This window comes from Telmatherina bonti (genome assembly GCF_933228915.1).
Source record: "Telmatherina bonti genome assembly, chromosome: 11".
In the NCBI taxonomy this organism is placed as follows: Eukaryota; Metazoa; Chordata; class Actinopteri; order Atheriniformes; family Telmatherinidae; genus Telmatherina; species Telmatherina bonti.
The window spans coordinates 19,933,630-19,949,195 of record NC_136629.1 but is presented as its reverse complement, the minus strand read 5'-3'; the positions used below and the strand labels follow the sequence as shown (position 1 = coordinate 19,949,195).

The window sequence follows — 15,566 nt, the reverse complement described above, 5'->3', positions numbered from 1 at the left end:
GAAAGAATGTGTGTTTCAATGTTAAAAGTTTGATTGGGGAGATGAAAATTTTGTTTTTCTCCATTTTGGATCACAGCAGAGTGCATATTTAGTCAGTTCAAAGAAACAGAAATGACAGCCTCCCAAAGTTCTGTGAGTATGAGACTAATAATTCACACGTGTTTGGTGTGATCCGCCGCTTGGCTCTTCAAAGTTCTATCTCACATTAATAACTACAGTCACACATAGCTTCTTACATAAATCCCCATTTCCTGTTTCCACTATCACACTGCCAGAGCAAAGAGTACAAAACGGTCAATGTGACATTCAAAGTCCACTTTAAGGACACTTGAAAAAGGACCAGAAGTCCAGCTGCTAGACTCAGAACTACTGAAAAGCAGTAAAAAAGCTCTGATAACAATACAACTCAGTTCACTGAATAGATGCTGAAGCTGTTTAGATGTTGCAGTTAATTAAATTAAGAGTAAATAAGTAGATACATTTTTTTTTTTTCAAAAGGTGAGTTTTAATATTTTGATAATTTTTTTTCCTGGCACAAAAAAAAGAAAACCCTGTTTATCAATACTGATTTTATTTTTTAAGCTTTTTCAGTTAAATCTCCCCAAAAAAAACCCTGTAAACAAAATTAGACAAATGATCTGAAATGTATTAGATGCAACCTACACACACTGTTGGACAGTTTTAGTGAAGTTGAAAGAGGTCCTGTACAGATATTGTCTGTGGGTCTATTTGTCTCAAAGTCCCAAACGTTCAGATCCAGGGATTATTCCTGAAGTAAAAGTCACTTTTACAGGTTTCAGACCAGCGTTGGAAGTCCAAAAGGAATAATGACATTGTGAATTCTTTTTCAGTGTGCGGCATATCTGTCACCTCGAGCACACTCAGGATGGGGAATTGGATCGAAGTCAAGATTCAGTGCAATCTGTTGATTTTCCTAAACTTAGCTATTTATTATGAATTGTCTTGAACTGGTGTGCTTGTAAAGTACCCTAAGATGACACTGTTCTGAAGTGGTGCTACACAAATAAAGCTGAATTAAATATCTAACTTTTACTTTTATTGTCATCAATATCAAATCTAATATAAACAAATCTAGAAGTTGATGTCAGCAGCATGCTCACAATAGGATGTGAAAGAGGTACAGCATATTTCTCATTGTGTTACAATAGCATTATTATATTTAATTATTGGAATTTCTGCCATATTAACATTGGTTTCAACATTGGACTATTGACATAAATGTGGTGGAATAATCATAGTTTTCACCAGTGAAGAAATTTGTGTAAATTGAATCATTTATATCCAGAGATGAGGCAGGTTCTTTTCTTTTGAGCTTGTTTGTGTCTTTTTTATGCAACAAGATGGTTTCCATCTGCAACTGCAAATAATTTGTAGAAGTTTAAGAAAACTTGTTGAGTAGACGTTGATAATTAAACAACTGGATTAAAGGTTTTATCATTCATTCTAATCTAATTTTTTTATTTGTTTTTTTTAATTACTTTGTTCCTTTTTTATTTTAATTTTTTTCAAAGCTGTGTTAGTACGCTTTTATTTGACCATCCAGGTTTATTAGGTGTTTGTCAGCAGCTCTCGACTGGCAAAAAAAATAAATAAATAAAAATTCAAAGTGATCAGCTGGTAGTGGGGGGTTCTACGACGGAGTATTAGGGCCACAATGAGAAAGAAAAAATAGTGTCGGATTATTATTTTTTCCTCTGCTTTACTAGAGAACAAAGTCAAAATGACAAGAATAAAGTAGAAATACAGTTTCGAGATTTAAGTCAAAATGTCGAGAATAAAGCCAAAATGAGAATAAAGTTAAAAAAAAAAAAAAAAAAAAAAAAAAAAAGACAGAGTGACCGCATGCCATGTAGGCTACAACGTGTGTGCATGCAACTTCTTGATGTAAAAGTGAGTAGGCTACACACAAGGCATTGTGTTTTAACGCTGTTCAAATTCATATTGAAAACTCGACTATAATATTAGTATTTCGGCTTTGTTCTCGTCATTTCGACTTTATTCTCTCGTGAAGCAGAGGAAAAAATAATAATCCAACACCATTTTTTTTCTCATTGAGGCTCTAATACTCTGTCGTAGGGGTTCTTACTCGTGCACGGACACAGACTAAATGTGCAGAGCAGCTACATACAGCCACATATATTTTTTGTAAATGATTAATTGTTAGGATTTCTTACACACAGCTCACATTCATTTCTTTTTGTTCAAGGTTTTTTGACAACTTCTTTCTTGTCTATATTACCATGGTAACGTATGCAGCAAAACTAACAGGATCTGGAGGAGGGTACATCCAGTTTTGGAGTTAAATTAGCACCACGTTGAGCCCCTGAAATTTACTAATAATGCTCTTTATTCATGATACAAATAAACTGTTGCAAGAAAAATAATATATATTCAAACTTATGAGTCACAAGTTAAGTGATGATAATAATGCAGCCAAACTGTAAAGTCTGTTAAGTTGCAGTAAAGTAACAATGTATCCATCAGGCCGCCTTAAGGATCCATGAGTATCTAAAGCTCTTACATTTAGCTACACACACACACACACACACACACACACACACACACACACACACACACACACACACACAGACAAGTATTTTTTCTGTTTTGTTCTTTGTATAATAGAGCTCACAGCACACAGGTGCAAAGATTTTCCTATTCTGTTGTCATCACATTAAATAGTTAGACAATAAAATAATGAAATCATTTGCCCACATTACTTGTTAACAAATTCTTCAAAAGAGAAATTCATTCATTCATTTTCCGAACCGCTTATTCCAATTCAGGGTCGCGGGGAAGCTGGAGCCTATCCCAGCCGGCTTTGGGCGACAGGCAGGGTACACCCTGGACAGCTCGCCAGTCCATCGCAGGGCCACACAGAGAGAGACGAACAACCACACTCATGCTCACACTCACTCCTAGGGGCAATTTAGAGTGACCAATTAACCTAACATGCATGTCTTTGGATGGTGGGAGGAAGCCAGAGTACCTGGAGAGAACCCACGCATACATGGGGAGAACATGCAAACTCCACACAGAAAGGCCACTGACCAAACCAGCCAAGGATTGAACCAGCAACCTTCTTGCTGTGAGGCCACAGTGCTAACCACTGTGCCACCGTGCAGCCCCAAAAGAGAAATATTCATATATATATATATATATATATATATATATATATATATATATATATATATATATATATATATATATATATATATATATATATATATATATATATATATATATATATATATATATATATATATATATATATATATAAATGTATATATATACACACACATATACATACATATATAGACACACACACACAATAAAACAATGAAATCATTTGCCCACATTACTTGTCAACATATTCTTCAAAAGAGAAATATTCACATATAAATATATATATATATATATATATATATATATATATATATATATATATATATATATATATACACATATACACACATATACACACATATACATACATATATAGACACACACACACACACACAATTAGCACAGCCTGGGTATTGCCCTGAAACACGGAAAACATGCAAAGAATAACCTGCTTTTCACACACCAGTATGATTTAAAGATGCAGGCAACAAAAAAAACAGATCTGTTAAAACCTGGGCTGTAAACACAGTAAGTGCTTGAGTAGCCGTTGCACTCAATTTGAGGGTACACAATTATTCACAACCTGGTCGTTGGGCCACCTGCAGTCTGGACGAATGGCCAGGGGTCACAGTGGAGACAGAACAGTTCTTCCCTCAGGCCTTTTGAAGCACACAGATCTTTTATCTGGGTTAATTATTGGCTGCTCATGAAGAAAATGTTGTTCTTACCAGATGTTGCCTCTCCCACGAGGAGGAGAAAGGAAGAGCCAGAAGTACTGCTGCCCCGGCACCAGAGCTGATTCAGCCGATCTGTACACCTAAAAAGGTGAAGCGGCCAAACTCCGCTGACGCACAATTAAGCTGCCAGTTGAACACCGCGCTGTAGGAAGTAGCTGGTATGACACCCTGAAACTATCAAAACCTCAGTTGGCAAGACAAGAATGTCGGCACTTAGATGCAGCGCAGTGGTGTTTCGGTTCAGGCTACACTAGCAACACCAAACATCAGTCTGTCTCAGACCAGGCAAGGGAGACGCACTGAAGGAAATAAAAACACCTGCCATCCAGCTCCACCCAGCACTAATTGCTGATGTACTGTAGCTTGGAGGTGCAATGTGGGACAGAGGAATCCCCCCCCCCCACACACACAAACACACAAACATACACACACACACACAGGCAGTAGTTGCCCAAAACATGTTGTGATGCAGTGGTTAGCACCGTTGCCTATAAAGATTTCCTGGTCCAAATGTTGGCTCTTCTGGCATGTTCTTCCTGTGTATGTCTGTGGTTTTCCACAGTTACTCTGGCTTTTTCCCCACATTTCAAAGACATGCATGTTAAAATAATTGGTTATTCCAAATTCTCCCGGGAGAGAGTATGACCATGACTTGCACAGGGGGTACGCTGCCTCTTGCCTGGTAGCAGCTGGGAAAAGCACTCCCTCTTGTTACCCTGGAATAAGTATAGAAAATGGACGAATGGATGAATATTTTAACAGATTTTAATATTTTCTTTTTCATGATGCAGTGGGACGATATGGAGCCTGTCTGGTGACAGAAAATATATTGTTCAATGGACACATATTATTTAATCATGGCCACATGGGAACAAGATAATTAACTCCTGGCCATGCATGGGAAGTGATAATAAAGTGGTGGGCACAAAATAATGGCCAAGCTCCTTTATGTCCAAAGTACTTTTGCAACATGAACAATTTTGACTTAATTGATTTTAATTTTAAACTTGAGATGATTGTAACAGTGTAACTGAGTTTACTGGGTTCATCTAACTGAATGGTTTGCAAATAAACTATAAATCCCCCCCAAAAACGGGCAAAAGTCTGTGCTATAGTATCTGGCCTTGCATTATATCTTGCTGGAAAACATAAATAACCTGAGGCAATGCAATAAAATATATCTTTTTTCTGATGTCACAAGATAAGCTCCATAGGACTGAGTATGTATGGGGAGCAAAACACAATTCTATCCCAAACATTGGAACATAATAAATAAGATAACTACGATGGATTAGCTACTGTAACTAGCTGTCCTGCTTTCATCACAAACATGCATTTTCTGGCATTTCCCATTGTGGATTCATTTTGCGAAGTCTATAAAACATCACGGCAGTATGAGGCCTGCAAGTATTTTTGAGGAAACCGATTTTTAAGAGAAACAACAGTCAGCAGATACATTTTACAGAGTTGTACAGATAAGAGTTAATAACCATCACTACTGACCTGACAAGTTTTCAAATTTCAACCTGAAACAGCTGGGATCTCTTCCTTCCCCTGCCGGTATAACCGACTGTAAACCCCTCAGTCATTGCGGCACACTGTGCTCTCTGGTCAGCTCGCCATCACTATCTATCCACAAACTCTTGCACTGGTATCCTCATTTACTTCCATCTTTGGGTTGTTGCCGTTATGTTTGTCCTCCTACCTGCTACTTAGCTCAGACAGAGCCAACACTCCCAGGATTTTATTGCCTTCAGCGTTCCCTCAGTTCGTACTGAGCCTGGCGAAAGGTCATTTTATTACTCTGCTCCTTCAGCTTGGGAAAGGATAGAGCAGGATCTAAAGCTGCGCACCGTGATGTCATTGTAGGAATTTAAGGTTACGACATTTTTTTTTTTTTTTTTTAGTGTTTTTCAATCTACTTAGATCAACCTGCTTTCTTACTTTTGTTACATGTTCTGAATGATTAAGCTGTCTGTAAATGTAACTATTGTTTTTTCTAAAACAGGTCTCTGTGTGTCTCACTGGGATAAAGGTCAAATAGGATTTTTAAAAATGCTTATGTTGTATTGATGTGTATTGGACAACTGGAAAATTCTGAGGTCTATAAACATGTCATATTTCTAAATATCTGCTGTTAGTTTGCATTAAAATAAGATGTTTGGTTTTTTTTGTTTGATTAACTGGAGTTGATTTGAGATGGTCAATCACTGGTGACTTGGTGGTTGGTAATACTCAGTGAAGACTTGATTTGGAGATTCTTTCAAGTGGTTTAGACATTTGTTTATGATGTGACACAAAGATATATTAAATGTTACAGGAAAATTTACAGTCCAACTCCAGTGAAAATCATGTTTTTTGTGTTGTTTACATGTCTATGTAGCATTTTCCTGGCTCTAAAGGACAAATCACGTGAAAAATTGGATTAAAAACTATTTCTTGCCATTGATTTCATTATCTTAAATGAGGGTTTTATCAGGAAAGGCACAGTAAAGTAGCTGATGTAAACTTATTAATTTTATCTGACTTGTAACATCTGTGTTTTTGACCTGTTGTGAGATGTCAAAATGTCCTCAGTGAAACATCAGCTCACCGTATTTTTCCATGCACACTCTCTAATGTCTACTTGATATTTACACTTCTTTGGGCAGCTTTTTAAACAGGCACCAGATATGGCGCTACAGCTTTACAGTGTGTTTATAGTGCTAAAAGTGGTTGTTTTGTCAAACTGAAGCCACACACGTTTAGACCAGCAAATGTACCTGTAGGCAAAATATTGGCTAATGGCTTTAGATGACAGGAGTGCTTTTAAAATGTTTAATTCTGTTAAAATATTAGAAGGTTTAAGAGGAAAAAACCTTGTGTTTGTATTATAATGTAACTCTGTTACTATTGTATGGTTTTCTAAGAAGTTATAATCATAATATTATCATCTCAAACATGAGGGAATGAGTTTTTCAAGAAAGAAAATGAAGTAAAATCAGCATTTTTAACTTGAAGTTACTCTTAAAAATGTAGTTGTGTAACCAAGACACTATGTACAACAGGGTCAGCACTAAATAAAAAATTACAGATAAGTAACATTGTTTTAGCATTTAAGACTAGTTGGTTAATCACCAAATTTCCTAAAACTGCTCTCTTCACCAGTTTAACCACAGCAAAAGACACATTTAGCCAAATGAAAGAAAAGACACCGTTCATATCAGCAGTTCTTTCTTTCCCCCCTTCATTATAATGGATAGTCCATCTTTTATGTAAAGCTTCATTTAGTCTTTCAGGGCCCATGTGAGAACTAATCCCAGCCAACTATAATCATACGGTCATGGCTGTTTGACGGTGGATACCATTATTCCATCGGCATGCTGTGAAAAAATCCTAATGAATGGTTTGTCTCATTAGACCGAAAAACACTGAAGCTACCTTGTAAGCTCAAACAACTCCCGATGCCTGGACGACCTCCTCGATAAACCGCTTTTTGGCTGAAATCCATTTCTTGTGGGCCGTTGTGTGACCGTGCTGCACAAACAGGTCACAGCAAAAAATGACTGATAGAGGTAAAGCATGGCTGTTTCTCCTGCGACTTGTCCACACTCACCTCCTGTTTCATTAATACCTGCGGTGAGCCTTTTGATGCAGCTGTCCTCGGCGCGGTGCTTGACGCTGTTTCGAAGGGAGACAGCTTATCAAAATGAGTGGCAGGTCCAACTTGACCAGCTGCAAGAGGCAGAGCTGACAATATGGTTCCTGCCACAAAATGAAATGATTCTTTCCATATTGTTTAACAGAGATGAAGCGAAGAAGATGAGAAAAACCCTTTACACTGTTTTTGTCTGGATATATATCGTATTTCCTTTTAAGAGTTTTGTTTTCACAACTGTTTTACAGTTTATATATAAATAAGTTCCTGAGATGAATATATAATTATTGAAATACCATTTTACAGAATTCATATCTATATTCAAAACACTTTGAGTAAAAGGCTCTCGTTTCTGACACCTGGGTTTCCTGTTGGGTCAGCTAAGAGTTGCTGGCAGTCCAGCAGGGTGACCTGATTATGAAAAGGATCATACTGTAGCTGCGAGTCACAGGCTTGCTCTTCGTCGGGGTCACACTTCACAGCTGTCATTAATCCTCAGTGAACTGTGCAAGAGCAAGATAGTGAGCCTTCCCTGTCATACAGGCTACGTAGTGGCTCTCCAGCTGGAGCTCCTCTTATGAAAAAAAAAATCGACATGCATAACTGAGTTGGTGTGTGAAGAAACACTTTGTAATTACAAAGGCTATAATTTGGTGATTGAAAGCGCTGAGATAAAGATTAATTGCATAAGTACTGTTTTTTGACAGAGGAACAGATAATTGCTCCTTTTCAGCAAAACTGCAAAAGGATGTCGCTCAGAACGGCTGTATTTGTGCTTAAGAAGTCTATATGCTCGTGATTTTTAGTAGGGTTTAGATAAAAACAGAATACTACGAATTGTCTTTGCCTTTCTTCACATTTATACTGACTAGAGACTAGAGACTAGTTAAACAGCATCACGCCATCACAGATAAGCTTTAAATACACACAGCTTTGCAGCGTCACACATTTCCTTCAGCTGCATCTAAAACAAGGAAACTTGCTGTTATTTATTTGGGGGGGGGGGGGGGGGGGGGGGTAGTGGTCTTTTTAAATCTTATATCAGTTTTCCTCCAGACAGCAAAAATCAATTCTTGATGAACATTAATTTTCTGCTGCTAGTTTGTTCTCCATGCAGTCTCACACATCTTCCATGAAAAATACATTTGTTACCCAAGTCTGTTGCCGTTCGAGACTGCCGAAGGTCGAGCCGTGAATTTACTGCAACCGTTTGTCTTGCTTGCTTGGCGCATGCTGCTTTGTCATTGTTTATGTGGTAAGTATAGAACTGCAGCCTTTCCAGTTTAGTAGCATTTAAGAGTGAAAAAAAGAAGGTGGCCTGCAAGAATACAACAATTATTCAAAATCAGGCTGTGTAAGAGCATGGCGAGTATTTTGGCAACTAGATTTATTTTCAGTTGTTACCACATCTTTCTACATTTTAGTCATCTTCTTGTAATATGAACACTCATATATGAGTACACTGATAGGACACAAATCTTAATTCTTTCTCTGTTCCTCTATTTTAGAGAAGTAAAATGACCTTTTTCTTTTTAAAAAAATTTTCATTGAGCCCTTAATCTGGGTCATAGCAGCTGATGAGCAAAACAGAAAGGTAGCGTGTTACCCCCTTTGCCTAGGAGCCGAGGAAAGGGGAGGGATTTAGCCTGAGTCTGAGAATAATAGCTTAAATGCTTTGTCTGTAATAGGCAACAAGTGATTAAGACATGTTGTTTGCATAATCTCCCACATATGTAACTTTTAGAAACACTCACAAAGCAGAGGAGCAGAAACACCAAAGTTCCTGATATTCATTTTATGTCAGACCAAACATCCTATAAGCAAAATTGATTTTGGAGTGAGACAAAATGAGCTCATTGTCGGTTCTACGGCCATCTGGCTTTGCTGTGATTGTTTTATATCAGTTGGTCCTGCTCATGGCAACAGCAACTTCAAATAGCAATGATAAAAAGGCTGTTTGAAACACTGCTTTTGAATGAAGTGGTACTGGAAGCTGTAGTCTTCTTAGTGAATTTTACTTGTTGAAATTAGAAAAGCTATGACCTGTGATTTATTTCATGTTAATGTAAATACAATTATAAATATAAGTTGTATGCAGGAATAGAAAGTAATGAACTGTTGTTTTGGAAAGCAGCTCGCAGGGCTCCCCAGTCTCAGACATACTAAAAATATGTGATTTTGGTCTCATTGTTTTCTAGCAGCCAGTCATTCAGCGGAGAAAATTCCAAAAGTTCATTTCCAGTGTTCAGCTGAACAGCCCAGTATTGCACTTCACAGGCTCACATGCAATTACACGCACATGTAGCCGTTCTTGCTGCTAAAACGCTGAACGGAGAAGCTTAGAGTTTAAGATGCACAGAGCGACTTGATGACTGTGGTAAGTCTGAAGGCTGCATCTACAACCACACAACTTCCAAGGTCCATAACACCTCGCACCAACATTTTCAGTTGCCTGAATCATAAATAAACTGCACAAACAATTACATCATGGCACAAATCTTGTTTGTATAACACAGTTTTAATGTACAGGTGGTATTTATTGCTCACACAATTAGTTAGTTTTTGCATGTAAAATTTTGTTTTTTAGTAGGTTTTTTTGTGTTGTTTTTTTTGTTTGTTTGTTTGTTTTTTGCAGTTAACCTTTGGTTTTCTTGTTTTACTGGTGGTGGGGAGGGACACAGGATAGATCTGGGGGCAGCACTGAGCGAAGATAGCACCCAGACTTGCAGCACCGTGTACAGGAAGTGCTTATTAGCCTGTACTTAATGCAGCTCCATATATAGATATATATAGACAGACAGCTAGATAGATAGATAGATAGATAGATAGATAGATAGATAGATAGATAGATAGATAGATAGATAGATAGATAGATAGATAGATAGATAGATAGATATGCGGTGTAACATGAACTAGCATGACAAATGAAAGGTTACCTGTTGCATCACATTAAGCTGGACCACAACATAGAATTTAGTTTTAGTGTTGGATTGACAACTTTTTATCTAAATTTACCTGTGCTGCTCCGCTGTTTCCTGTGCCATTGATGCAACGCTTGATCTCCACACACTGCTGTCAGCCAACAGACACCGTCAACCTCTGAGCCTCTCAGTGTCAGACAGCAGCAGTTTTCATTAAGTAAATGTCCATGTTCTTTTTTTAAACTACATTTAAAGTTTGAGTATCCATGAATTGTGCAAGTCCTTCCATATTTCCTTAATGTTGTCAAGAAAATGGTAATGCCACGTCATCAACGGCTGAAGGTCTGCTTACGGTGTTTGCCTGGAATTCTTTATTGCCAGGGCTCAAGACAAGCAGACCTTATTGACTGGTCACACGATGCGAGCACCTGTCCATCACCTTTCCATTTGTCCTCACAGTTATAAGAGCAGACCTCTTCTTGACTTACACTGCTGCCAGTTACTTTGTATTGTTCACTTCAGTATTGGACGTCTGCTTCCATTAGAATTTGCAGTTGCTTGCACAGAATAAAACAAACTTCATTTTAGTTTGGGTCCGCATTAGTGAACTGCTTGCCATACACTTCTTATTTTATATTTTCAACCAACAAAAAAAAGTAATGGTCCAAACAATAACTGAAATGACCACACATACATATTTCATTTAATTTATGTTTTGATTGTGAAATTTTTTCAGGTTCTCTGATGACTGAAAATGCTTTCTTATGTACATTTTTTCTTTCTTTTTTTTAAGAAAGATAAAAGAAAACACATTGGATAACTTCTAAAGTGGGGCAGACATTTTTTCATATTATATTATATTATATTATATTATATTATATTATATTATATTATATTACATTACATTATATTATTATTTTGTACACAGAAATGGGGTAGGATTGCAGGAAAAGAAACTATAACTTGCCACTTACTGGTTTCCTCCTTTTTACATTGCTAAAAATTGTAAACTTGCCAATATTTCTAGAATGTTTTTTTTAAGAAACTAATATTGCTTTAAGAGATGGATGCTTTCCTTTTTATTGCTGCAGTTCTGTAAAAACAATACAATCCAATAGCGTATGATACCATCTAAATTGCTGATCTTGTAACTTTACAAGCCAACAACACTGACAAGTAATGCTGACTACAGCAGTCTTAATGAGATAGTCTGGTTTGTGCCACCGAATGTTGCCACCTTTCTGTAGCTGAGCTTTGCACAGATAAAATTATGTTGGACCAGCTCCTGTACTCTCAGGGTTTTAGCAAACTGTGTGGTTGCCATTGGTAAGAGAAATAAAGATTGTTTTCTGTCCATAAGATCTGCAACAAACTATAAAATTATACAATGGTTCATTTATTTTTTCTGTACTAGCTGTGCTCAGCTCTCCACTTAAATAATGTTGTTCTACCACAGTCTGTTTTTTATTTTTAAAGTAAGTACACAAATCTGTCCAACACAGAGATGGTAGGAGAAAATAGCAACTTCGTCTCTGATTCAACTGGTGGTGCAAGAAAAAAAAAAAGCATGAGTAAGAAAGAGATTTGTCATATTAGAAGAAAAGATGTGTTGCGTGGATTCACATCACTGAACCAAAGTATCCATTTTGTCCTTTTGTGTGAGGAACAAAATGACAGTGCTTACAGCCCCTGCTGCCACTAAGCAAAAGCACAGAGAGTCACTGTGCGCCTGAGGAGGATATTAAACAGGTTCTGTTATTTGGGAATCATTTATCCATCTGCAATGTTGCTCCTTGGCTGCGCATTTAATCCTGTAGAAGCAGCACCATAATCAACCTTTGCAGTGATCAAACCGTTGATAACTTCACACTGCATTTATTTTAATTGTTCCCTTTCTATATAAATGGGCTATATGGAATCTAGTGGCCACATTCAAGATAAATGACATTGTAAAGGCACTTTTTCAGCAATTAGGAGTCTCTAGATGTGGAATGAGTAGGAAAGACTGGTCTAATCTCTTCTGTAACTCTGGATAATTAAAGGACTTTTGCTAGATTTTAAACAAAAAAGGAAATGTACTCAAAGATCCAATAACTTTGAGATGATTTTATGTCAAACCCCTTTACAGCCAGTGATAAACCAAGAATGCTTTTTTTCTTGTACACAATACTTTATCAAAGAATCACATATAAAAACACACTTCTTTTAAGACAAAGCACTTTAACTGTGATGTTCCCCCTCATTACTTCAATTCTTTCAATGGTTGCCCCCTTTGACTTTGACGAGTTAAAGCCCTCAACTACTAAGAACATTCGAGCAACAGAAATACACACAACAGCAGACAGACCCTTAAGTTTAAGATTAGAATGTAACACACAATATTCAAAAATATATCCTCTAATCTTGCAGTAGTCGCCTTTTTTCATTTGTACAGTTAGAAAAAATACAGAGTTAAATGGATTTATTGGGGGGGAGGGATGCTTTCACAAAGTCACAAGTAATACTGTGTTCTGCACCATGACGACTTTGGATACAGCAGTAAGTGCTCCATCCTCGCTCAGCGTCTGCAGTGTCCTGTGTGCCATTAAGCATTAGGGATCATGATCTCCTGTGTGTTCACATGAGTGTTCACACACACTAAAAGGTGTGGAACACTGTTCCCTGCTAGCGTCCTGAGAGTCATTTATACTCATATTGACATTTCCAAGGGTCACCCCATCATTATGTCATGTGTGTTCACATGTTGTTACTTCAGGAAGAGGGGTCTGATCCTGCATGACCACTTGAGGAGGGGTGGGGGCAGGGCGAGTGTTAGCCATCGAGTTTTTCTGGAGCTCCACTCCAAAGGCAGGAGGAGCATTTTGCAACTGTCTCCTGTATTGCACAAAACTGCAGGTCTTTAGGATGATGGCCAGTATGTTCTTTCCAATAAGGATCCCAGATACTCTGGCATCCCTGTACAGGATCATGTTCCCCCCACGGATGAAGAGTGTGATAACATTAATGGTCACAAGGCTGAGGATGGGGTACAGGAGCATCTTGTGGGGGACAATGTTGATGCCCTGCATGCTGATCTCACTCAAGGACACACAGGGCAGGACAAGCAGCAGGATGTAGCAGTAGAAGAACATCAGGCCCTCTGCCCACAGGGGTAGACCTTTCTTCTGAGGTTCCCACAGATTAGCTTGGATGTCCAGTATGTCAAGCAAGTCCACCACCACCCAGAAGAGTCGGTTTCGGATCTCTTCGCGCTTCTTGAAGGCGCGAACATACTCCATGTGGTCAATAGCAACAAGCACCACAAAGAGGACTGGAATGCAAATAGACAACAGCAGGGTCAATGCTTTCCTCGCAAGAGCATCCAAGCTCTTTCTGTCTGCCTTGTAGTTTTGATACACAAAGTAGACCTTGATCTCCAGCACAAAGATGTAAAGGAACCAGAGGATCATGGCGTAGCCTCGTTTTGCTGTGCGCACCTCCGCACCCACCCACACTGCCACATACCGCAACACGATCAAGAAGCAGATGTCTCCCACCATCACCATGATGCAGATGCCAATCTTTCGAGGTCCGTGGTTCTGCTCCACCAGGTAAGCGTCGATCAGTGCCATGCTGCTCATGATAAGAATGGTGGACAGGCACACGTGGGGCTTGTTGGTGGGGGGTGGCGGTACCATTCTTGCCTGGGTGAAAAGGGAAAGGAGGAGGAGTGTTGTTCAAAAGGGATTGTAGAGAGTGTAGGTTCCTCAGCTCATCCAGTGAGGAGGGGATCAGATGCTAGACAGTGGCGATCCCTTCCATTGCTTTTGTCTTGGCCAGAATCCAATGTTCATTAATTGGATTCACACAGATCACTTCAATCAATCTCCGTTTGTGCCCGAGCCACCTGCCGGGTAGACAGTACCCCTCATTTAGTAAATGACGTTCATTGGAAAATGGCTTTTAAACATGCAGGTTCACTTGTTGAAATGAAATTGAATGTCAAGCTCTGCCTACCTTTTTACAACTTCATCATCATTCCTCAGACATAACAGCTCAATCAGTGAGTTACATGTGTTATAAAATGGGGAAAAGGTGCTGCGTTGTGCTTTCGTTATAGATTCACTTTCGACAGCTTTGCTTTTATGCAAGCTTAGACTTGAGAGATAAAAATCCAGCTGAATACTCACTTGTGTCCCTTTTTGTACTTTATCCTAATGACTGGCAGTGAGCGATCATCCATGAGACTGCACTCGGAGATCACAAAACCCATATGTAATCCACAGTGGGAGAAAGGAGAAAATAGTGAGGATCGTCTCCTTTTTTGACAGATATAAATCCACAAGTCACAGATCGGCTTCTTTCTTTCTGTTTTTTTTTTTCTTTTTTTGTTTCTTAAGCAAACAAGAAATCCCCAAATACTGCCATCATAATCCACTTACTGCTCACACTGAAGCAGGGGGGAGCATCGTAATGGTCACTAAGACAGCTTTCATCTTCTGCGGCTAAGAATCAAGGTTTGCTCTTTTTTTTTTCCCTTGTGCTTCAAGAGTTTAAAAATCCCAACTCCATGAAATAAAAAGTGGTAAAGTTGGTAAAAAAAAAAAAAAAAAAAATTGCTGTGGTAAGTCGTGCTTAAAAGAGAAATTCCTCCACAGAAGTTTTCACCTTTATCTTCCAAAATCCATGGACAAGAAGATGGAACATTTTCTTTTGTTCTTGTGCAAGTGTGTGCATTATAGAAAAGGGGGAAAAAATGGGTTCCAGTGGATTTTTTAAAATGTGTATCTGACTGTCCTTCGCTGCTCAGCTGTTTGTATGTGTGTTTGTGTGTGTGTGTGTGTGTGTGTGTGTGTGTGTGTGTGTGTGTGTGTGTGTGTGTGTGTGCGCAGGTTTCAGCTGCCTCCACGCTTAATTGTCGCTGTAAAATGCTGTCCCCTTGGCGAGATCCTGCCTGCTTCTCCGTTTTCTGTCTCCTGCTTGGGCAGCTTTTGCCAGGGACACCAGGATCAACAGTGCCAGTGGATTCCCCTGTTTCCACTCAGCATGCTCTGCCAGCACCGGCAGCACTGTGATGCTCCCACACAGCTGCCTCTTCCCGTCTGTTTCTGTGCGCTTCTCTTGCCCTCTCTGTGAAGTAAAGAG

General features: G+C 38.7%; 1 protein-coding gene across 1 annotated transcript; it reads right to left on the bottom strand.

Moving 5' to 3' along the window:
• Nucleotides 1-13,168: 13,168 nt before the first annotated feature.
• On the bottom strand, nucleotides 13,169-14,119 carry LOC306762563 (transmembrane protein 121; the record flags this gene model as incomplete). The annotated part of the gene is made up of 1 exon (XM_079249097.1): nucleotides 13,169-14,119. The coding sequence occupies one exon, from the start codon at nucleotides 14,117-14,119 to the stop codon at nucleotides 13,169-13,171; it is 951 nt and encodes a 316-aa protein (XP_079105223.1).
• Between the last annotated feature and the right edge of the window lie 1,447 nt (nucleotides 14,120-15,566).